This window comes from Atheta coriaria, unplaced genomic scaffold (genome assembly GCF_025399875.1).
Source record: "Atheta coriaria isolate IRGN ID8LTWV9N9 unplaced genomic scaffold, Caltech_Dcor_3.1 hic_scaffold_10_pilon, whole genome shotgun sequence".
In the NCBI taxonomy this organism is placed as follows: Eukaryota; Metazoa; Arthropoda; class Insecta; order Coleoptera; family Staphylinidae; genus Dalotia; species Dalotia coriaria.
This window is the reverse complement of record NW_027045452.1, coordinates 9,028,609-9,053,394: the sequence shown is the minus strand read 5'-3', so window position 1 is coordinate 9,053,394 and position 24,786 is coordinate 9,028,609. Positions and strand designations below refer to the sequence as shown.

Here is a 24,786-nt window from a genome sequence, read left to right as displayed (position 1 = left end):
TGATTTTAGTCAGAGTATGAATTTGAAACATGTTTAATCTGCTTGCAAAAAGGACAAAAACTACGATTTACAGTCTTAGTCTTATCAAATATTCATATTAACCTCAATACTTGAACTAATTTCGATTTTTCCCTCGCTTTGTTCTTGCTTCGTCATTAGTAATGAGTTATTCGCGCAGCTCACAACTCGGTGAGTATTTACAATATTACAAATTACAACCGTTGATCAATTCGTCATCATAACCGCACATTCCGCACATGAATATCATCAACTATTCCGAACTCCAGCTCCCCTCAAAAGAATAATTGTTGATTAAACATAAAAACCAATAAAATCATCAACTTCTGATCGTAATTACATGCGCGCTACGTATCACAATGTCAATTTGTTTTTTTCTGGTTTGATTTGTTTTTAAAAATGAGCAACATTGTTGTTTCTTGCACACGTGCGAGACGAATACAAAGTCAGAACACAAGTACAACATTAACAAATGCAATAGAGTTCAATATCTTAATTAGAGTTAGAAATAACAATATCTCGCATATCAAGAAACCAACCATTTTGTTTTTTTGTAGTTTTGTAGCGTGCGTGCGTCGCCATCTTGCATCTCAAATAGAAAAATAGATAAAAAACCAACCGAATCATGTTTCTTCATTTTGATCGCGCACGGACACACCTGAGTTATCAGTAATGAGCATAATCGATTCAATTAACAATAAACTAACCTAGAAAAACGTAAAGTAAACAGAATTGCACTCAAGCTACATCAGTCGATTAAGAATAGCACGAAATATACAAGTGTAAAATGATTAGAAACTAGTAAATGCGCCTACGAGTAGTATAATCGTCTAGTAAAATTAAGATAAAAACAGAAAATATACGAAAAAAATCAATTCTATGGACTAGTAATGTCGGCAGACAAGTTTTCGTAAATCGTAAAAGTGTCGGTGTCGCATTGATTGGTTTTGTTCTTTGTTTTTGATTTCTTGTTTCGTTTGTGCAGCACACACAAGTAAAAACAACAACAACCCGCAAGTGTCACTAAGTTTTTGTTTTAAAAAATGTCCTCATAACTGCTTCTCGGTGCCGTTGGCGTATTCCATATTTACAATCACTTGCACCACGTAACCGGGAGGTATTTTGGCTTCTTCCACGCGCAGTTTATCGCCGAGCAGCTTCCCACCGTAGAACCATCGCTGACGCGACGATTCAATTCCTTCCTGACTCTAAAAACATCCAAAATTACCTCTAAAACCTTATAAAAAGTAAAAAATCATTACCTGTAGTTTCTTTTTACAAATACTTATCGTATCTGTTGTATAAACAGACAGTTTAATATCAGTGCAGGTGTGTGACAAGCGCAATTTGAGCGTTGCTTCAATCCCACCATCAATCGGCTCGGAATAATCCGCTGGCGAGTCCCTACCGTTATCCTCCTTGACAATATTAATAGGATAACTTAAACAGTAGATTGGTACAAGATATCTAGCCCCAAGTTCATCGTAACATTCAGTTAGATAACCATTGGGTACGGATACACTGGCCCCGTCTAAAATAGCCTGCGCTAGTTCATAATCGGTGGCTTCGGCGGCGATTGCCGCCGCTCGCAATGCGTCCCAGATCTCCTTCCGGCCCTCAAACGCTGGTGCTGTATCCCAGAATTCATCGCGTTTGCTGCGCAGCTGGCCCTCGGTTAGTGGCACGTCGGATTTCCATCGGATTGTCTCATGGCACAGCGGATGGTTCTTTCTTGTACTGCCTGTGTGACGTTTTGTTTTGTTAGTTTAGGTTGTTTTGAACTGGTTTGTGATGCGTGTATACCTGAATTGGGTCTCGTTATCGACCCTGATGAATCGTCGATGGCGCCGCTGCGACTCCGCGTTATCCCGATGCAGCCGCCCATTGCTACGTGTGCATGCGTGCGTCCTGCTCACCGACGGACGCATCGTTACATGCCGGTGGATGCATACCGCCTCGGTGCCGCCGCCGACACGCTCATTTCGTTGCGAATTCGCAAAACAGCGCGGGCATGACAAAAACTGACACTGCACACTGCACTGCGCTCCGGACTGACGTTGACGTGCTGCAGATTGAACTTGTGTAGAGGGCGCTGATGTAGTTTATACACACTACCAACTTAAACAGTAATATCACTATATAAATGTCAATAAACTGCATGTTACAATAAAATAATTTAACTTTAAAAGCGTATAAACACTTATTAACATTAACAATCATAACAAAACTATGTTTACACTCTTAAATATTATTATGCAAAGTTATTTTCTTTAAAATAAATGTAAAAAACAAGATTTTTATGTTTTTGTGTTTAACAGTTAGTATAAAAACGGTACTGACCCACACATTTGTTTTTAAAACCGTTGTTCATGGTTTCCGCCGCGACAAATCGAAGTCAATTTGTATTAATGTGCAATAAAATCGTTAGCCCTACTTTCATAACATTAATTTATCATCAGTGCGCTCGTCCTCCTGAGGCTTTTATTAAATTACACCGCACCGAGGTCGCCGAATGCGATTACTCAGCGTTTCCAAGTAACCAACGCAAAACCCACGTATTCCACACGGAAAAAATTATGTCAACACATCAAAAGCGATTCGATACACATAAATATCTAATAATATTAATAATTAATCACACAATGTGTGCTCAGATCCACGCAACAGATCAATTTTAAACAGACGTCATAGCCGCCATCTTGAAATTATAAAATTATCATCATTTACCAGTTTAACGTCACTCTAACACGATGGTATGCATTACTAAGCACACCACGGAGATTCCAAATGTTTTTAAAAGATTCCGGTTGTGTGTTGTAGTTTGCATCGACTGCTTTCGCCCAAATTTCAACTTCTTTTGATTTCTTTGAGACTGGAATCTTAGCTGTCCATAAAGTCCATGCCCAATTAAAAGGTGCAGGAGTGTCATCTTGTTGGTCAAAAGTAGCCACGTGCCAGGATTCACCACCGTCGGCTGTTACATCAACACGGACAATTTTTTGACCACCGCCAGACCATGCGTAACCTTGTACGGTGATCATTCCATCAATGACTTGTACTTTTTCGTTTTGTGATGGCCGACAGATGGATGATATTACAGGGAGTTCTTGGATGGCAGGACTTTTTGTAAAATCTACGGTGTCCCAATCTGTGCTTGGGGAGAAGCCTTTGTAGTCGTTTTGTTGCCAATGTGAGTCGGATTCAACGTTGGAGAGGACTATCCTTCCTAAAATACAAAAAATATGAATATTAAAGAAAAGAGTGGTGTTAATATACTTTAGCGCCACCTGGTGTTGGATTATTTAACTAAAACTATGAGTAAAACATAATTTCAACTTTCAACGTTAATTTAACACCTTTTAAGTTATAATTTTGTATAAAAAAGTTTTGTCATCCGCAATACCTTTGATAATATCTATACAAAATTTTATGATGATCGGTAAAGTAGTTTCCGCGTTAAAACAAAACAAACAAACAAATAAGTCATTACCGAGCCATTTGACGTTTCGTGCACCAACAACACCAGGTACAATCACCCTGATTGGATACCCATGATCCCTCGGGATTTCTTCCCCGTTCATTTCGTAAGCCAGGATGATATCATAGCGTTTATCAAACGCTTTCCATGCAGGTACCGATGCTCCATATGGTTTTGAGGTTGGATCCAAGTCTAAACCTTCAAACTAATTGTTTTTCAGTTAAAAATCAAACAAATCTATTTATTTGTTATTAATTTACCTGAATATGTTGATATTCATCATTATCCTTGATCCCATTAGCCGCTAACACATCGCAGAGACGTGCACCACTCCACGTGGCATTACCAATGGCGGCATTCTTCCAATCCAAACCTTTTACTGACTTAACTTGAGTCATCTCACCGCGTCGATTACCAGCACACATTATTGTACTTGTCACTGAGTGTTTCGGATATTTTTTGATGTCCTTTAAAGACAAAACAAACGTTTTTGATTTTCCTTCACATTCTATTTCTAATTCGTATGTGTCGGGGTCTATTTCTGGTACTGGAAGATGATTTCGTACATAAAACAATTCACTACGAAAAAATCATAAATAAAATTTGTTTTGTTTATAAAATAATAAATTTTCACTTACTTTGGAGTTAGGAAACTGTCTACTAATAACGATGCTGGTGGTTCTGCATTGAATGGTTTAATAGATGTCGCTTTTAAGATGCGATGGCGTTTCGGGTCGTTTGCATATGGATCTGACATGTCTTTGGTAGCTTCAGCGGCTTCCTCCGCGGAGAGATTACCAATACGCAGTTTGCGCATTATTTCAAACACTTGTGGGTTTTTATGAACTGCATAGAGTAACCAGAATGGTTCTACCGACCCACCAGCAGCTAGCATTATGTTGTCACCACCAGGGTGCGCTGCTACGAATGGTGTGACGTCAAAGACTCCACATTTATAGGTTACCCAGATGCCATCTTTACTAAAATACAACAATAAATCATTTTAATTTTAAATTGGTGTTTAAATTGTTAATTTATTGCTTACAGTGTTGAATGTTTAGCTACTTCTTCCATGGTGTACATAGGCAACCCATCGATCAATTCTCCTACACCGCCATCATTTTCTGGAGCTTTGGCTTTGTCTTTGAGTGCTAATGGCGCAGATGTCGCGAGAGCAGCATGTCGATTTTGTTTTTCTTTATTTTCATTTATTATTATTTATTATTAAAATATTAAAATAAACAAACAATTATTAAACTTTTACTCACTGTAGTATTGGTAAGCAGCTGCTCCGGCTATTCCTCCGCCTATAAGTAGTAATGTAGCTGTGTTGCGTTTTTTCTTTGAGTTAGAATTACCATCTTCATTTTTATTCGTTGAAACATTGGTAACAGTACTCAAAGCACGGATGTTTTGCGATTTTATCGCATGTATCCATACCCTAATAACAATATAATTCAATTTAATGATTGATTTTGTACATTTTATAATAAAAATTACTTTTTGATTAGTTTTGAGGAAGACATCTTGTTTCCCAGAGGTGTTTTGATCAATTATTTCAACATTTGTTGCTTGGATTCATGTGTAAACAACATCATCTAGAACAGAACAAGATAAAAAAATTAGAACATTTTTATACAATGTTTAAACAACGAATCGCAATTAAACAACTGACAAATGTTGACGTCATGTCGATTCTTATCATATATTCATATATTAGGGGGTATCCTTTGCTATTTGTTTTAGGGCATTCAGGATGTATTGGGATCGCCCACATAGTGAGTTAATCTCCCTCCTCTACTGGACGTCGCACTACCACTCGCGTTGCAGCGCGGCTACCCCCACCACTTTCAGCGGGTAGTATAAAAGTATAAGTATAAAAGGGCAGTGCGCAGTGAAGACAGGGCTCAGTCGTACCTGAGTCGTCTACAAACGTCACTATTTTGTGTTTTTTTTTTCGTTTACAACCTGAGTCGTCCAGCAGTTCAGTTGCAGCTCTCTAGATACCCTTTTCTTCTCTCTACTTCTCTGTTCGTGACATCTGGTTGCATAAGTTACAGATTATTATATTACCAATGTTGGAGACATACGTTCGAACATAGGTAAAACCCACATGGTAATAATTTACACATCGTAGATATTTACATAAGTAAATATTGAAATAATACGTAAAAAATTCAAGGAATGCGTTTGAAATTACACAAAATAATATGCGCAAATATTTACCAAGCGTGTGCCACTGTCAACCAGCGTTGCTACCTGCTAACAATGTGATAAGTAATAAATACACCTTGAAGCGTTGGTTTTTTTTTGTTTAACTTGGATCTGTTTTGCATCACATATTTAACTGCCGTCAATTTATCTTTACAATTAAAAAATCATGACAACACAAAGAAAAACTCATCATAGATAAAAATCTAAGTTAATAATGAAAAATGTGAAGATCCTGATGTAGTGTTTTACAAATGTTTACATAATCATCATAATTATTAATTCTGGTAACCACAATGACGTCATAAATTATTAAATAATGATTATTACATTCCCTCATTGTTTCCTGACATTATTGTTGACAGAGTAAGGTCAAGACCACGAAGCACAGGTTCATTGCCACATGTATCTTTATCTTCATACAATTTATATAATAATAAACCAATAAACCAAGCTAATAAAACTCACATTTTTAGTTTCCATGTATGTCCAATGTCTATCTGCATCTCCACATCTAATTACCACTGATGATCTCGTTGATATTCCGCAGCACACGTCAATATTCCATACAAACAAAACAAAAATAGGTACTGGTGTAGTTGTGCCGGTTGTTGTCGTGTCGAGTAAGTGTCCAGTTTATCGTACTGTTACCGCAACACACAAACTGCTATCGAGGTCGACCGAACATAAACTTAAGCGCTGACTGTTGGCAAAGTGAACAACATATACATATAGTATTAGTATTACACAAACATTTACGCACTACTGCTGCCAGTCCAGTCCAGTCCACACTGAAGTATATTTATAATTCCGTTGCTTGGCAGCAGTGGGACGGACAACAGGCCTGCGAGATGGCGTTAGCAATAGCAGGCAAGCAGTAGTGGGCACATCGCAACTTAAATAAATCGATGCAAAGAACCGCGCCACACCGCGCCGCGCATGCAACATGAAACTCATTTACAAACGATAAGCAAAAATATCTACCAAATAATCATGTAATAAATGTTAAAATATGTACCCAATGTGTAAACCTGACCTATATCCCCATATTAACATGATAAAGATAAACAGTACCAAAATAACCAAAAATACCAATAGTAAAATACTAAATACACACATGGATAAGGATATTCTACATTGTTCTGCTTATCACAACGCCATTAATATGCCATTAGACAATAATTAATATATTTACAAAATACTTGAATAATGGAATAAAATTCTACGTGCGCCATTTGTTCCCCCACCACAAAATCATCAAATATTCTAAAATATCATTCATCTTTGCTAATAACTCCCAAAACTCAACAAATCCGATGATAAAATTACACAATTTGCATTTCACTAGCAACTAATATCGACTATAATCGTATGGCATGATTTTCAACAATTATTATCAATAATATCTTGACTTTGACTAGTCTTAGTCTTACGATTATTTTTCTCCATTTGATTTCGTTCGTTACATTATTTTTATATATAAACTATCAATATTAATATCTTAATACTTTTGTATCAATATAATCTAATATAATCATAGCTAATCCTAGGTGTCTGTTATCTTGCTATCTAACATTCGTAAATCAACACGAACGCGAAAGACAAAGATAAAGAAATTTTCTGCCAATAGGTTCCTTTCTTCTTTGTTCCTCCTGCGTTACAACACCTAAACAATTTATATATATTATTCAATGACCACTCCATTGTGTATAGAATTTCTCGGTTTAAACAAATCAGCGGAATGATTAACTGTTAACATCGTATCGATAAATGCCTGTTGATGACTTGCACGTGAAGGCAGTAAAGTTAAAATAAAAATTAAAAATTATCAACATTTTTTTTAGTGTTTTATGATTGATTGGGTTGTAAGGACGCGTAAATCGGTGCGGCTTTGGCTTTCGCCAACTCTGAAGCGTTCTTGGCGGCGTCTTTTAGTTTACTGGTGGCTGCTGTGTAGTGGGCAACTGTCAGAGGGTTCTGATGAGGGTATAAGTTGCCTAGGACGTGGTTAAATCCAAGTGCCTAAAGAAATAAATAAAAATTTATTTAAAAATTTAAATAAAACATAAAAATATTAAAATATTTACCATTTTATTACAGTTTTTCTTAAACCGTTCATATCCAAACGCACAAATTGCTTTGCTGAATCCTTTCACCTGAGAATCAATCCATGCCGACCTCACAGCGATGGTGTTACTTGGATTTACGCCGCATTCTGTGTAGACAACTTTTTCTGTGACACTCTGTAAGTAAAATGATGTTATTATGTTGTAAAATGTTTTTATGTCTTTATGGCTTACCATGACTTTTGCAAAGCCTAAATTTCGTGTGTAGGTTGTCAATGTTTTGGTTTTTGGATCCACATGTGATTCCTCCACGATAAAAACCTGTTTGGTGTTGATAAATCGCTCTGCCCACTTGGGTGTGGAATTTGTTTTGCTTAGAAGTCTTTTGGAGACAAGTAAACCATCTTTGACTTCTCTCATCACTGTATCTTCAGTTAATACATGTTTACTGAAATTTAAAACAATTTTATTTAATGTTTTGAAGAAAAAAATAAAGATTTTATTATTTTTACCTGTTTGGGTTGGGATATCGCACCCAGAATCCTCTCGCAACTTGATCCCAGCTAAAGTTGAAGGTCGTTATCTGCTCGAAGTATTTCGGCATGATTTCCGGTTAGTTTTCCTTAATTTTCCAGGTTTTTACTTCAAATTATTTTGTTTGCATCTGCAGTCGTTCTTTTTACGCCATTTTTTCTTTATTATCCAGTTGGGTAGAGTTAGAATTTCATGTGTATGGAATTTATCACGGCGACAATGTCACGATGACTTTTCCGCTTTTCTACGCACGGAAAATCGATACTGTTACAGCAACGCGAAGCGAGTGAGCGGTGTAGGAAGGTGGAAGTGTTCGGGTTTGGAGACAGGTGAAGGTGAAATCGTTCGGCACGGCCTGCACGTCCAGCGAGAAAGTGGAGAAGGAGATCACATGTGTACGTACAAAGGTGGACTGGTCTTGTGTGGTGACCGGCTGGACGTAGGACGTGCGGAACCTCGACACCGACACCCAGACGTACGGCACGCAAGCAAACTGGACGACGACTGACGAGTTATCTAACCTTATTCGCTGTCATTTTTGGTTTTAATGTTCGTGTAACTTCGGAAATTCACGAATGTCTACACAAAAATGTTTAACATTGATTAATGTTGATACTAAGTAAAAATAAAGTTATTAGGTTAAATAAATAAATTAAATATGATTTTTACAATAAATAATTCAAATATTAATCGTTTTTTGATTTAAAGCTCATTTAAAAATAGAAAATGTTCGTAATTTGTGTTAACTTCTCTTTATACCTGTCATTCTCCGATGATACCCGATGCTAAACGAAACACTGTCAATTTCAAAACTTGAATATTTTATCTTCAGACAAGTTTTATGATAATTATATATGATAAAAATGTTGAAATAGCTCCGTAAATTACCATAAAACGTAATAAACACGTTATTATCCTGATAAACTTTAATTTTAAATTGTTAAACAATCCAAGGTCACTTTAACAAGCCCCACAACATTATAAATCAACTCTTAACAAACTCAACAACCACAAAACTCTGTAAATCTAATTATGATCATCATATTGTGGTGCTTTATGCGTCGAAGACCGTTGATTGTATCGCCAGGGTTCTGTCAACGCCCAAGTGGCGCTTTTATTCTGCGACAACTGCCCTTGTCTCTGCTGTTGCTCATAAATCTGCTGCACATATTCCGCAGCGCCCATATCACGATTCCGCGCTGCTTTCCGCCTCTGTATCTCCAAAAACGTAAAAGATACAATACCCACCACTAATAACACTCCTATCAACCAGAGTATCACAATCTGCGATTCGGATTTTTCGAGTAAGGCAGCTGAACAAACGCCTGCTATCACAATAATGATTATTATCAATATAGTTATTGTCAGGATGATCAAACTTCCTCTTCGTTCTAAAAAACAAACAGAAAACGATTAAAAACGGTGGAAAAGTTAATATTTTACAATAAAACCTGAGAAAAACTTGCGATCAGCATCGGAATACTCCGGAATTAAATCACTTGTACTACGATGCATCGCAATTTTAGTTTTAGTTTATATTGCGAGTGTTTTGTGTATTACCATGGTAACATTCACGCGCATGCGCAGTATGCATCTACAAATGCACACCACACAACACACACTAAACACACCAAACGCAAAACAATGACAAAAACTTAATTTAAATTATGCACGTGTAATCGAAGGACTTTTGACTCACCTGAACGATGATGCACGGTTTGTACGTACGCGCGGCCGTTACTCGTCGCCGCGCACATGTTTGTACATTATTTCCGCTAATTAACACAAAATTACACATGTAATCATGTACGATATTCGAGTAATCCAATTATTTGGCAATTGTTTCACGCAAGAAACACAAACGAATGCGTAATATTGTTGTGCGGACGCAATCACGTGTAATCCAACATGTTTCTCGCGGTGAATTGCAGCGAATGAAGCGTCCTCGGACGGGTTATCAGTGTTTGCGGCGTTATCAATTCAATACGCCGAATGTAAACACTGTGAAATTCACATTTGACTGAATTCCGGTATTATTCACTTCTTTTTAACACTTTTCATATTTTATATAAATTTAATTATTATTAGAGAATATTTATGAGTTGTGAATGGCTGCGCGGTGTGTAGATGACTGAATTTTGTTCGTCATGCGAATCACAGGTGTTTTTCTACTTCTATCTTTCTCCTCTCTTACTCTTACTCTATGTTTATGTGTTTTGCATGTTGTCTCCCACGTCCCACGTTAAACTGAATCTAGTCAATCAACAAATAAATATTAACAGTGCTTTGTTTTTTGTTTTTTATGAATCACGCCGCCATTTTGATTGGTGAACTGCATGAACCTTGCAATTTGTGTGATGTCGGTGCAATAAAACTGAGATTTAAGTTATGTGTGTGCGCTTATTGCGGCCGCGAATACCGCGTGAGTGCACATATTAAATGCGGATGCTGTGCGCCGCTTGTATCTCGTCGTCATCGGAGCCAATTAACGAGTAAATAAGCGCGACGAGTGAAAGTCCAATTGGATTTGGCTTTGACGATTCCGGCCGCGCCGACGCGATGCGAGTTTGAAATATTTTGTGCGCTTTATTGCTTGTAAAAGTGTTTCTTAATCATAAAATTGTGATTTTTTTGTATTAATTAGAGTAAAATAAAATTATTTTTGATTGTTTTGTTGTTGTTTAGGTTGACATCTATCCGTAGGAAGAAAAATATTCAATTTATCTCTAATAGTTTAAAAGATATCGGTGTTTTTATCTCGCGAATGATGCAATTTGTTATATTTTCGTCCGCCATTGGTAAACTAAAAATCCTAGCAATTTTTCCTTTGGTATTATTAATCTTCTTAAAATTCCCTATTTAATGACATTTGAAACAATATTCTATCATTTTAAATGTCTATGTTACAACGCCGCAAAGTTTGAACATCAAATTATTCAAAAACATAAAATTGTCATACTTCCGTCCGCCATTGCTAACCTCAAAACCCTACAAATTTTTCCTTTTGCATCATTATTCTCCATAAAATTCTCTATCAAATGCCGCTTAAAACAATATTCCACCATTTTAAATGTCCAAGTTACAACACCGCAAAGTTTAAACATCAAATTATTCAAAAACATAAAATGGTCATATTTTTTTCGTCCGCCATTTCTAACCTAAAAATCCCACATATTTTTCCTTTGCCACTCCCATACTCCTTAAAATTCCCTATCCAATGACACCTCAAACAATATCCCACCATTTTAAATGTCCAAGTTACAACACCGCAAAATTTGAACATCTAATTATTCAAAAAACCTAAAATTGTCATATTTTTCGTCCGCCATAGCTAACCTAAAAACCCTAAAAATTTTTCCTTTGGCACCATTATTCTCCATTAAATTCTCTATCAAATGCCTCTTAAAACAATATTCCACCATTTTAAATGTCCAAGTTACAACGCCGCAAAGTTTGCATATCAAATTATCCAAAAACATAAAATTGTCATATTTTCGTCCGCCATTGCTAACCTAAAAACCATACAAATTTTTCCTTTGGCACCATTATTCTCCAAAAAATTCTCTATCAAATGCCTCTTAAAACAATATTCCATCATTTTAAACATCCAAGTTATAACCCCGCAAAGTTCAAAATTCATCAAAACTAACATTTACATAACAAAATACCATCAATTTTCTTTTGTATATATATAATTTGCAATATAAATACGCATATATTCATCATAACATATCCAAAACGTCAATTTCACGCGGCAATGATGGCAATACATCGGTTATCATAACCTAACTCATGCAAGTCTTATGTCTGTACGTACAGCGTTGGCTTAATTAATTAATTACAAAACGCATCAATTAAAAGTATAACAGTCTTGTGATATAGTAGTAGATCTCTCTTTCCGCTGCATTCTTACATTGAGATTCATTTGTTGCATAAAATTTGTCACTTCAGCTTGCTGCACATATAGAATTTCATTATTTTCGCAAACTTCAAGCCGTAATAGACACAGATAGCTTTATACTGAGTGTTGCACCTCAACACACATCATCTTCATTTTAAATTTCATATAGGTTAGAATCATCATTAGATATGCAGCCAGTTAAGCAACATGTTAAGGCCCTCAGCGCACACAAACTCCCTCCACTTTTCGTCTGATAAAAGTATAAAACATACAAAAATAGCTTGCGAATGCAAATCGTCGAAAATAAAAATAAAAATCCACGTTTGTTCATAAATATCATAAATTAAGCTTAAAACTAAATTGCGTAAAGTTTCAGATTAAATTCTATACAGTCGTCTCATCTTTTTCACTTTTACTGTATGACCTAACCTCTGAATCAGACAAGCATGGACTATCCCTCCCTTTCGATAATTCCTACTCCCACCACTCTTAGGGGCAGGCCCACGCTTTATCTGTTGATATAACTCTTCAATCTCCGTAGCTGATACACTACTAGCACGACTCGCACTGCTTTGCGCACGCGCAAACGTCGGATTGACATAAATCCGCGCTGATGATGAAAAATCATCCTTGGGAATCGAATAAAACCCTAATTGCATCTGCGGAGGTAATTCCTCAGTCAACGTACTCATATTCGGTGAGTTTTCCTTCGTACAGAAGGAAATTCACTTGTAGTAGTCTCTGTTGTGAATGATGGCCTTTCAGGTGACTTCTGATCCAAGATGGAGTCGGAAATGGCTTCGGATGAGTACTCTAACGTACATTGTTGTGACACTGAACGCATATTATCATGCGCACGCGATTCACTGACATCTTTCGGCTTGGACACCAACGAAACCTGTTTCTGTTTGTTATTTGACAGATTCGTAATGGCCGCCGCGGCGTTCTGCTTCTTTTTCACGCGTTTACCTTTATTCCTTCGCTGTTCCAGTAATTTCTCCACAGGAATCTCAACGGAATTCAAATCTTCACAGCTATCCGATAGAATATTGAGGTTATGATGTCGTTTCGGTACATGCTCAACGTGGATGTTCGTGTTGTTGACCTTGGAGTTGTTCGCAAACATCGCGACGTCCATGTTACACTCCGGGTTTTTAGTATAAGTTGAAATTACTGACGCGTCACTGTGTAATCCGAGCGGTGGTCGACGTTGTGTCAAATTATTCCTCTTCATCATGTGACGTTTTTGTTTCTTGAAGAATTTTCGCGCTACGGTGCTCTGATGTGGGTTATAAAACATCTCCGCAGAGTGTGTGGGATTCTCAATGAGGTTAGGTATAAGCGCGCCATTGTTGCGATACTGCTGGCGGTGTAAAACAACCAAATTCACATTGTTGATTTTAGTCGCCGAGTGGTCTGTCATGGCGGACGCGTTCAAATCAACCGCAGCCGCCATTTTCAACGCATTACTCCCACCGGATTTAGTGTGTGATGACCTTGAACTGCTGCGCGAGTGTATGCCATGTATAGGGTGTATTGATTGTAGTCCGCCATGTTGGATCGCCACTTCCGGTATAGGCGGTAGTGGTTGTATCTGTATCTGTGGGAGGTCGGAAATATTGCGTGTGCGGAAACATTTCCGGCCGCGCATCAATCTGCTTGTCAATATCCACTCATTCCGCACGTCATTCCTCGCGACGCAATAAAAAAAGAACGCGAATAATCCCAGTAAACTCGCCAAAATGGCGTAGACAATACTAAAAACATCCTCTTCATACGGTATCATCTTAAATGTGTTCATGGTGGCTAACGCGCATGCGCACCACGCCATAACATACAAAATCAAGAATATTACATGCGCTTTCAGTTGTGCCATCGGCGCATGCTCGGAATCTTCAACTTCAGAACTCGCTGTTTTTGTACTAACCGATCTCATACTCCTACAATCAGGGAAGTTCGGTTCCAGTAGATCTAAATCAACATTTTCGGTTGCTTGTGTGCCTTCACTAAGATGGCCGTTCGCGTCTGTTCCGTAAATAGCGCAGCGTATCAAAAGAAAATACACAAACAAAAGCATTAATAGTAACGCGAATGGCGCATAGAGGGCGCTCAGCGCTGGCCCTGTCGATAGAAAGCAATGCGTACGCGCCGAATACTCTTTCATATTAACCGCACCCGAAATCCCGCAGACAATCAACGCAATTCCCCAACCGACTAAATATAACCCCAAAATCGGCTTCTGGACAGGCTCATCAGATGGCAGTTCATCATCCTGCAGCTCAATCACATCATCTGAAGTCTTTTGAGTCTCTTATACATTGAATTGACAGCGACGCACATCCACAGCAACGATGACAGACTTAAATAATGCAGAATCAAACCAATGATTTGACATAACCTCACATCTTCGGTTTGATAAATACCAAACACATAAATAAAACAAAGTAAGGTTATGGACAACCAGAGGTTGATCACGCTGTGCTTCGCCTTTTTCGGCATTTGTATCGCCGAATAGGAGAACGCATAACTTACAATGCACAAAAACAAACAGATGAATAGTACCAGTGAACCGACGTAGATGGCAGGATGCGAGAAGCGAAACTTTGCGCCAGGTGGCACTATGTGCACATGCGATGTGTCTTGCAACAACGCATAGTATCCGAGGTGATCACACGTGAATACAAGGTTATCTTCAAGTTCATGTCGGATTTGACAGCCTTGTGACGTCCATGCACCTCGGCCAAGATTCAGACTGGGATTCCACCAAACCGGCGTCGGTGGTGTCAAATCATAGGAATAACTCTCCAGTGGTTTCAACATAATATAAATCGGATGTGTAAGATTCACCAGTAAATTATCTACGCATAAAAACACATAAAACATGTTAAAAACAAAAATTTATAATTTTTGAGGTTAACTTACCTAATTTGACACCGACAACAGCTGATATTATCCGCTCTCTATCCCCGCCAGCCAATGGAAAGAACCTTGCGTCATCATACATCCCAACACGTACATTACCAGCGCTCAACATGATATCAACCTCTTGTAGTTGATAAAAAATATTCGACGGGACTTCAATCGATGCTTCAATCACTTTATTCTGCGCAATCATCGCGTTGCTCTTGTTATGCGTCTGCGTGACACAATGAAAAATCTTATCGCTCCGCCCACCGACGCCATTGAGGTACCACGTGCATGTCAAACCAGTAAAAGTCTCTCGACGTACAGGAAACTGCCCCAAAATAATATGACTCTTCTGCAATTGCTGCGGAAGAGTGTAATTCGTGATTTTTTCAACTGCACGTATTAATTTCCCGCAGGAATTATCCTCGCGTTGCGCTTCACGAATAAAACTCTCATCTAATTCCATGAAACCATTGATTATGTCAAGGAGTAATGGACCTAGCTCGCCATCTACCTGCAGATGATCCAAGTAGTTATATATTGTGCGCGTGGCAAAAACAAGATCCATCACATCACGCATTAATTTTATGTCGGAAGTATTGCGTAAATGTTTTGCGCTTTCCAAAATGGAACCCTTCGCGAGTGTGAGATTGACCTTGGCGAATTGTTCGAGTATCTTCGTCGTTTCCGAAGTGTACGGACATTTTGACGTGTTGAGGTTAACCCACCCGGTGGGTGAACAACTGTAACTTGCTTTCTGTTCGTAGACATCTGAAGTTTGTTGCAGGCTTTCACAGTTCAGTGTGACTGTGTGATTGACGACTGTGCGCGGCCATGTGTACGTACCTTTATTGTTGCTTGTCAATATGATTGGACAATATACTGTCTCGTCGGAGATGACCATAACTGTGATACCTTTGGTGTAATTGCCGTTTCGGGTGATTAAATGACAGTTCCATACACCAGAGTGGTTGCGATTGAGTCTTCTGATTGTCAATAAGCTGTCAATGAGTCCGTCGTCGGCAAGGAAGCGATTGTCAATTGTGACGTCGTTGAAGTAATGGCGGGCGTTCTTCTCCAGCCATAGCCATTCGACGCGATCGTGAGATTCTTCGTTTTCTTCGTTTTTGTAGTATTCCTCGGGCATGGATGGTGCACGACAGTTGAGACGTAGTGAATCTCCTTCGAATACTACTTGGGAATGGTCGGGGGTTAGGTCGACGATGGGTATGTCGCGGTTTTTTGCTGGGGATTTGCAGTGGATGTCTTCGCCGACTTTGATTTTGCGCAGTGCGCGGCCGAAGTAAGCGGGTGGGGTTGCGCACTTCGGGTTGGATTTGAGCTTGACTGTCATTTTTTTCGTCCAGTCGAGGAGCCAGAGTAGACTGCAGTCGCATTTTAATGGATTGCCGGATATATCACTAAGAATATTAATATTTGTGTTAATTAATCACTTAAATTATTTATTTCTTGTTAGTTATTTTATTATATGTGACATAATTCGCCTAATCATGATGTCAAACTGTCAAGTTTTCAAATTTGACAGTGGAAAATGTAGAGTAGGCAACACATATCACATGAAATAAAATATTGGTAAAAATTGAAATAAAAACATAAATATTTACGATTTGGTTTAGTTTTTGAGGTTATTTCATGATAAAATATACTTACAGGTCTTTTAAGTTTTGAAATTGAGTGAAGGTTCCTTTCTCGATAGTCACAATTTGATTCTGGCTGAGTTTGAGTGACTCGAGTACTTGAAGATTGTTAAATGACAGCTGATCAATGATTTTAATACTGTTTCCGGATAAATCCAGTCGTCGCAGGTTGGGTAATTCACTAAATTGATTGTTTGTTAATTGGACTAGTTGGTTCTTGCTTAAATCACTGCAAAAACAAAAAAATAAACAAAATTACGAATAAAAAAACAAAATGGCTGACAAAAAACAAACACAGCATGTAAAACACTACTTACAGCTTTTGTAGAGCAACAAATTGTACTTTCGGAGCAAAAATAGTCAACGAATTATTTGATAAGTTTCTGCAACAAACATAAACAACATTTAAACATGTCTCATGTAATGAATAACAGTCTAAAGCGCATAAAACACTTACAATTGTACTATTTCATTGGCAATATTCAAGAATTCATTATCGTCGATGACTGTGAGTTTGTCCACATCACCACAGCGTACTTTAACCCAGTCACCTCCATCCCTCTGAGCAGTGCTTCTTTTACAAACACATTTACTAGGACATTGGTCACTGATGATTGCTGCAAAGTGCAGGGAGACCAGCAACGCGCACAGAAATCGCCACATTTTCACCGACGCGGCCGCGTTGCGTACATTTGTACACGCAGAAACAATTTATCTAGGGTTTTGGTGTCCACTTGAGCGTCGAGTGTGTTGAGGGTTGGTCTTCGGGCGTGTGAACGGACATTTCACACAATTTCAACGCGTAAATCACTAAAGAACACTAGGAATTATGCACGACGTTTAGATGAGACATTGTGTTAGAGATTTATAGATGTTTTATGTTATTTTGTGCGAGATTTCGTGCTAAATTTAACTGAGTTCGTGGTTTTATTATGATTGGAAGCCATTTATGATTTCATTTACATTAACCTCTCGCATTCCGATGTCAGCGGAGAGCGGCGCTGCCAACCTGCAAAAGAAAAATTCAAAAAGTTAAGTTTTGAATGAAATTCGGTTAAAAAACAATAAATTAACAATAAAATATATTAAATAAACAATTATTAGATGTAATGATATTATTAAAACTATAAAACTATAGTTTTTTGTTTATTTTTATAAAAATGTCATTAATTTGTGAGGTGTATAAAAAGTTGCCTATAGTACACCCTCAATATACTTACTTTTGAATTTTCAAAGGACGCCATCTTGTCATAGGGACGTTTTCATATAAAATGTTTATTCATAAAATATAACAAAACGTTTAAAACGCTTAAAAATACAAAACTTTAGTGTTGCTGTCATAGTAAGTATATAATAATAGTCTATTTACTAAACTCTGCAATCGTCTTGACGATAATATCAATCGATTGCTTCATTTGCTGTTCATTAATGATCAACGGCGGTGAAAAACGAATGGTATCTTCATGTGTGTGCTTCGCAATAAGCCCATTATCTTTCAACTTAAGGCACACATCCCATGCTTCAGCATAATCTAAATAAAAACAAATTTAGTAAAAATTTTCACTAAATAACACAAAAAATGGATAAAAATTACTTCTATTAATAACAACAGCATTCATAAGGCCTTTCCCACGCACTTCAATGGCTATTTTCTTATCAATCGCATTATTTAACTCACGGCGGAACATCGCGCCGAGTTTCTGCGCATTCTCCGCGAGTTTTTCTTCTTCAAGGACATCCAGCGCCGCCATTGCAACTTTAGACCCCAGAGGATTACCACCGAAGGTTGATCCATGAGTTCCTTTAATTAAAAAATCAAAAATTTGCTTTTTTTGGGAATATTTCATCATTACCTGGCTCCATAACCAACATAACCTCGTCATTGGCTAAACAAGCAGATACCGGATACACCCCGCCTCCTAACGCCTTGCCAAGAACCAAAATATCCGGTTTGACAGCTTCATAATCACATGCTATCCTCATTCCTGTCCTTCCAAGCCCAGTTTGTATCTCATCCGCGATCCACAACACATTATGCTTGTTACATAACTTCCGCACGCCCTTCAAATAACCTTCATCCGGAATAATAATCCCTGCCTCTCCCTGAATAGGCTCAACCATAAACGCGCATACTGTAGCATCCTGTAACGCTTTATCCAACGCCTGGAGATTATTATAAGGCACACAGGAGAATCCAGGCATAAACGGTCCGTAATTTTCAAAACTCAACGGATCTGTGCTTGCGGAAATGGCCGCCAGGGAGCGCCCCCAAAAGTTTTCACTGCAGAAGATTATCTGCGCGGAGTTTTCAGCGATGCCTTTCTTGGTATAACCCCATTTACGTGCGAGTTTACACGCGGTGTCATCCGCCTCCACTCCGGTGTTCATTGGTAACATTCGGTCATAACCGAAAAGTTTGGTTAGTTTCTCGGCGTATTCTCCAAGGACGTCAGAGTAAAATGCACGGGAGGTGTGATGGAGTGTTCCGGCTTGGGTTTTGAGTGTGTCCACGATGCGAGGATGACAATGGCCGAAATTATTCGCTGAATAACCCGATAAATAATCAAGGTATTTGCGACCTTCGACGTCCCACACGTAGACACCTAATATAGGCAACCAAAATTACACATTTTGCATTTTGTGTATTACATGTAAACATGTAACATAGGCAACCAAAACTTCACGTTTGACATTTTGGGTATTACACGTAAACATGTAACATAGGCAACCAAAATTACACATTTTACAGTTGTGTTTTACACGTAGATATTTAACATTTAACATAGGCAACCAAAAATACACTTTTGACGTTTTATGTGTATTTTTGTGTAATACTAACCTTCACCGCGGGATAACGCCACAGGAAGTGGATGATAATTATGCGCGACATATTTCTCTTCTTTTGCATAAACTTGTTTGGAGCTTGCGCATCGTGTGCCTTGCTGCGCAAGCCGTGAAAATCCACGGAATTTTGACAACATTGCTAAAACTAACAAAAATCAAACTTGTGTGGCGTTATCGTATGATTAATGCCAGTTTTTATCGCTTACCGGTCGTGTTTGTTGTTTGCTCAGTGTTGCTTCAAGTTTTTTTGCGCACTGTACACACACGCGCTGTTTATCTAGTATTTATGATTCGCTGTGAAAGCTATTGACTAATGAGTACAAGAAATGCGTGTTTTTGAATATTTTGAAGGTGATTAGCAGACGTTAATGATGATAGTTTGGAAAATCGGCGCGCGAAGCTTGCGACGAGCTGCGCTTTCGGAGCGCGACTGGGTCGCCGATGTCGCTACACCGGCACAACACGTAACAACAATATTTATCACTTACAGGATGATAAAGAATAACTAACTAAGAAAAAGTTAAAATTCACATGTCAACTGTCAAAATATCAACTAGTGTAGTATATATGCAACCCATTATACATGTAAAGTGTGTTTGGTTGCATACATTATTTTTAAAATGAAATTTTATACTTTTTAGTGTTTTTAAACACTTTGTATGTATTATGCGTGTGTGGGAATGATGCAGTCGATGGGTTACACAGTGCAGGTGAGAACCGGTGTGCATTGGCGATGCATGGACGCAACAAGTTGCTGTGTTTACATTCCCCAGCGCCGATGCGGTCGTTGAGTCCACACCGTGGCGATTCAAGCAACAAATATGCAGTAATAAAGCAATAGCGTGCGATATTTCCCTTCCACAAGTTGATTTACAATGATTTACATACAAATCATCAAATTATTCCACCCGAAACACACAAAAAACAAAAATAAAGTTTTAACATATTTGGTAACCATTGCAACAAAATATAACACTTTGAACCTGTTTCCTCTGCGTTGTGACTTCTGTTTCTATTTCTATCTTACTACATTTGTGCATTTGTGGTATTTTGTTGAGGTATACAGCGTTGTGTTACAGTGAATGTTGTTTCAAGGTCAACACGACTATAAAATACATTCATACTGTAGTGCTACGAATGTGTAAAACGCAAATTAATTGAATGACGTCATGTTTCTCTCATTAACTGATGTTTTCGTTTGTTTTTGAGTTAATTTATGAACGCATTGTATAATATTTAATGTTTATAAAAGTTATTTTTAGTTTTGCGTGTTGATTGTTTTAATTTTGTTGTGTTTGTTATTTATTTTTTTTGGTTTTGCAATACAAATATCCGAGGATTTGTTAATTAGGAGTTGGATTTGTGCGATGGCACAATCAGAAATTCATTGCGCGTCAGCATTCGTATTTTTACATGACAAGTGTGTTAATAACGTTAATAATAATAATTTTATTGTCAACAGATAGCGGCTGAGTGCTAGACATGAGTGCTTGTGTATTTTTAACTTATTATCAATTAAACTTGAAATAAAAATTGCGTAAATTGAATTTTTATCGCGTTTTTGGTAATTCAAGGTCAATAATTGCATAAATTGCGGTTTTCAACAATTTTAACAATTTGTTGTATGATTTTAATAAGAAAATGTATTAAAAAAAGTTCAAGTGTTAGGTTAGACTAGGCAACCTAATGTACACAATGTATAGAGAGTTCCAAATGTGTATTGAATGTTTTTTGTGTTTTTTAAGTAAATCTCTGTTAGTAAACGTGTTTTTTTACTTAATATTAATGAAACTTGAAGTAAAAATATCTTAGAATAGAATTTAATCATATTTTTTGTTAATTCACGGTTAATAATTGCATAAAATGCGTTTTTAACCATTGTAACACTTGTCTTATTAAGTTTTAGTGTTAAAATGTATTAAACAGAGCACAATTGTTAGGTTAGACTAGGCAACCCAATGTACACAATATACAAGGTGACCTAAACGTAAAATGTATGTTTTTCGTGTTTTTTTTAGAAGATCACGATGAGTAAACGTCATTATTAACTTAAAATCAATTAAACTTTAACTAAAACACCTAAAAATAGAATTTAATCTTATTTTTAAACAATTCCAGGTAAATAATTCCACAAATAACGTTTTTTTTCCTTTGGAAAATTTAATATTGCATATTTATTATTTACTAGTGGTACTCTAACCTAAATACTACTAATTTTTCCAATGTGCTTATCACTTTTCGTATGTTTACATAAATTTCAAGCATTTCCACTCAAAAAACCACTCAAATTATGTATGTACATATTAAATATTATTGCCTCATGTTTATGTAACAGTGAAATATCGTAAAAACAAAAAAAGTGTTGCTTCAGTGTAACAACTCCAGATAATTACAGTTATTGTTGATAATGTGACGTCAATTAATTATTAAACGATTAACTAGGTTTATAAACTTATTCACTTGTCTGTTGTGTATAATTATAGCATAAATGACTCACAACTCAATGTTTAAACATTAAATTTACATAATGATGAATTTTTAATTGTTATAATTGCAATACACACTGTATTATTATGTATTTTGCAGAATAAAAATGTTTTGATGTGTGATTTGCACTGTGATCAACGATATACACACGTGAGATGTGTTAAGTCATGTGTACTTAAGTTAAGTCAACTTATAATTGTGATTGCAGCCGTGTGACCGATTGCGAATCAGAGTTATAGAGATTATATGAGTTTTACATCAATTGCGAGCGGATTTATCTGTGTATTATGTAAACATACTACATACATGCATTTGTGTTGCCATGGCAACGGTAAACAATCTGTGAGTGACTTAAGTTTACTTATTCGCGAACGAGTTGATCGTCTCGACGATTATCTCGATACATTCGCGTAATTGCTCCTCGGTGATTACTAGCGGTGGCGCTAGACGGATTATTTCATTGTGGGTAGATTTACAGAGTATGCCATTATCACGTAGTTTGACACAGACGTCAGTTGAGCCGAAAGAAAGACCTTGAAAATTGTAAAATGTAAAATGTACAATTTAGCGCTTGGAAATTTATATTGGAGTGTGAAACACTATATGCAACCAATGTAACATGATTCTAATTATGTTCAGTTTATGTTTAAATGAATTTGTTAGGTATTTTGTCGTTCAAAAGCGGAAAACACAAAATTTGGCAATAAAAATGCTTAAAATAGTGTGAATACTATATGCAACCAGTAAAACACAAATGAAACTGTGCTTTGTTAATGTTAAAATGTAGTTTTTTAAATACCTTGGCTTTAAAATGCAAAAAATGTAAACTTTAGCATTGAAAATACAAAATGTAGTGTGAATACTATATGCAACCAACAAAACACAACTAAAACTATACTGTGTTCATGTTAAAATATACTTTTTTAAATTCCTTGACCTTAAAAAGCAAAAAACACAAAATTTATCCATGAAAACGCCTAAATTACTATGAACACTATATGCAACCAACATAACACATATAAAACTAAACTTCTAAATTACATACCATCTTGTATCCCAATCGCAACCAAGAGTCCTTTCCCCCTCACACATTTCACAACACTCTGATCCAACCTTTGCTTCAACTCCGGTTGTAAAATATCCCCCAAACGCTTCGCATTCTCCGTCAAATCCTCATCCAAAATAACCCTCAATGCCTCACACGCAACCCTACAACCCAGCGGGTTACCACCAAAGGTAGAACCATGATCACCGGGTAACATACACAACATGACTTCATCATCCGCCAAAACAGCAGACAACTACAACATACTCAAATATAAATTTTGTATTTTGGGTTGCCTATATTAAACTCACCGGTAACATACCACCAGATAGCGCTTTACCCAAACAAATCATATCAGGCCGCACCTTTTCATGGTGCACACACAACAACTTCCCAGTCCTCCCCAATCCAGTCTGTACCTCATCATTAATCCACAACACATTATACTTTGTGCATAATTCACGCACACCTTTGAGGTACCCGGGTGAAGGTACCACTATACCTGCCTCACCCTGTATGGGTTCCAACATAACCGCACAAATATTTGGATCTGATTCAAGCATTTTCTAAATTTAAACAAAAATAAATTAAAATTAAAAAAAAAAAAATTTTTTTTTCTTAAAAAAATTACTTCTAGAGCTTTGAGGTTATCATATGGTACCAATAGGAACCCAGGCATCCATGGACCATACTTATCCCTAGCAGTAGGATCAGTACTCGCTGATATCGCAGCCAAAGTGCGTCCCCAGTAATTATTCTCAGCGAAAACAATCTTTGCTTCATTATCAGGTATTCCCTTCTTGGTATACCCCCACTTTCTCGCTATTTTACAAGCAGTTTCACATGCTTCCACCCCGCTATTCATGGGTAGTACCTTGTCATAACCAAACATTTGGTGCATGAGACGCGCGTAGTCAGCGAATGCATCCGTGAAGAATGCCCTTGACGTCAGGGTCAACTGTTCGGCTTGCGTTTGTAATGCACGCACGATGCGCGGATGGCAATGGCCTTGATTAAGAGCGGAATAACCGGCGAGGAGGTCATAGAATTGATTTCCATCGGCATCCCACACATAAACACCTTGTATATTGAATATAATAAAAAATTAAATATGTGTATATTTGGTTGCCTATGTTAAAATTGATTATACTGGTTTATAATGAATAATTTTTACCTTTTCCGCGTACTAATGCAACCGGAAGTGAGTTGTAGTTATGTGCACCGTAGGTGAGCACACCGTTGAAGACTTTTTCACTGTTGACGCCTGGAAGTCGCGATTTACCGTCGGCGATATGCAAAGGCATTCTTTAAATCAAAATATTTTTAAATTTGAATTTTTTCGGAGTTAATCTATTGATTGCTATGTTTTGAACACTGTGGTTGTTGGAAAGTGTGTGAGCATTTTTATACCAACGCCATTTTGTGCTAATCACACGTATAAATAAAATGGCGGAGGCGCCATGGTACGATTCCGTTGATAATAATCGATAATACCCGAAATTAATATCAATTACGAAGTTTTAAGACCCTCTTAGCGATTCACGTAGGTGTTAGATGTGCGTTAGATGTTCGTATCTCGAGCGTAATATGTTTGGTTAGGTTATTATCACCCTAGTGGATAATGATGCGTTAATTGA

The 24,786-nt window shown here is 37.3% G+C and overlaps 6 protein-coding genes across 8 annotated transcripts; all 6 read right to left on the bottom strand.

Moving 5' to 3' along the window:
- Nucleotides 1–17: 17 nt before the first annotated feature.
- Nucleotides 18–2,068, bottom strand: LOC135801080 (ubiquitin domain-containing protein 1). The gene is made up of 3 exons (XM_065314447.1): nt 1,822–2,068; nt 1,281–1,759; nt 18–1,226 (listed from the first exon to the last, which is right to left on the bottom strand). Exons 1-3 carry the CDS (start codon nt 1,901–1,903, stop codon nt 1,068–1,070), a joined length of 720 nt encoding a protein of 239 aa, XP_065170519.1. The 5' UTR covers nt 1,904–2,068; the 3' UTR covers nt 18–1,067.
- A 69-nt stretch (nt 2,069–2,137) lies between these two features.
- On the bottom strand, nt 2,138–6,694 carry shop (sulfite oxidase). The gene is made up of 8 exons (XM_065314441.1): nt 6,176–6,694; nt 4,997–5,094; nt 4,765–4,937; nt 4,542–4,692; nt 4,135–4,476; nt 3,757–4,075; nt 3,509–3,701; nt 2,138–3,244 (listed from the first exon to the last, which is right to left on the bottom strand). Exons 2-8 carry the CDS (start codon nt 5,020–5,022, stop codon nt 2,742–2,744), a joined length of 1,707 nt encoding a protein of 568 aa, XP_065170513.1. The 5' UTR covers nt 5,023–5,094; nt 6,176–6,694; the 3' UTR covers nt 2,138–2,741.
- A 179-nt stretch (nt 6,695–6,873) lies between these two features.
- Nucleotides 6,874–8,849, bottom strand: prel (preli-like). The gene is made up of 4 exons (XM_065314448.1): nt 8,286–8,849; nt 8,008–8,221; nt 7,795–7,950; nt 6,874–7,729 (listed from the first exon to the last, which is right to left on the bottom strand). The coding sequence occupies exons 1-4, from the start codon at nt 8,375–8,377 to the stop codon at nt 7,556–7,558; spliced, it is 636 nt and encodes a 211-aa protein (XP_065170520.1). The 5' UTR covers nt 8,378–8,849; the 3' UTR covers nt 6,874–7,555.
- A 3,132-nt stretch (nt 8,850–11,981) lies between these two features.
- Remo (Remoulade) lies at nt 11,982–17,716 on the bottom strand. The gene is given in 7 exon segments (XM_065314440.1): nt 11,982–12,933; nt 12,936–14,504; nt 14,507–15,066; nt 15,131–16,536; nt 16,787–17,002; nt 17,091–17,156; nt 17,231–17,716. Coding segments are annotated over 7 exon segments (4,371 nt in total). The 5' UTR covers nt 17,437–17,716; the 3' UTR covers nt 11,982–12,585.
- Nucleotides 17,717–18,032: 316 nt separating this feature from the next.
- Nucleotides 18,033–20,073, bottom strand: LOC135801078 (ornithine aminotransferase, mitochondrial-like). Of its 3 annotated transcripts, none has more exons than XM_065314443.1 (5): nt 19,824–20,073; nt 19,613–19,777; nt 18,627–19,376; nt 18,368–18,574; nt 18,033–18,304 (listed from the first exon to the last, which is right to left on the bottom strand). In XM_065314443.1, the coding sequence occupies exons 2-5, from the start codon at nt 19,752–19,754 to the stop codon at nt 18,135–18,137; spliced, it is 1,269 nt and encodes a 422-aa protein (XP_065170515.1). In that variant the 5' UTR covers nt 19,755–19,777; nt 19,824–20,073; the 3' UTR covers nt 18,033–18,134. The 3 variants fall into 3 exon arrangements, with proteins under 3 accessions (XP_065170515.1, XP_065170516.1, XP_065170514.1); XM_065314444.1 differs by having other exon boundaries at nt 19,613–19,756; XM_065314442.1 differs by having other exon boundaries at nt 19,613–19,762; nt 19,824–20,072.
- A 1,684-nt stretch (nt 20,074–21,757) lies between these two features.
- On the bottom strand, nt 21,758–24,539 carry LOC135801090 (ornithine aminotransferase, mitochondrial-like). The gene is made up of 5 exons (XM_065314456.1): nt 24,324–24,539; nt 23,781–24,229; nt 23,461–23,715; nt 23,150–23,405; nt 21,758–22,637 (listed from the first exon to the last, which is right to left on the bottom strand). The coding sequence occupies exons 1-5, from the start codon at nt 24,451–24,453 to the stop codon at nt 22,462–22,464; spliced, it is 1,266 nt and encodes a 421-aa protein (XP_065170528.1). The 5' UTR covers nt 24,454–24,539; the 3' UTR covers nt 21,758–22,461.
- Nucleotides 24,540–24,786: the final 247 nt, after the last annotated feature.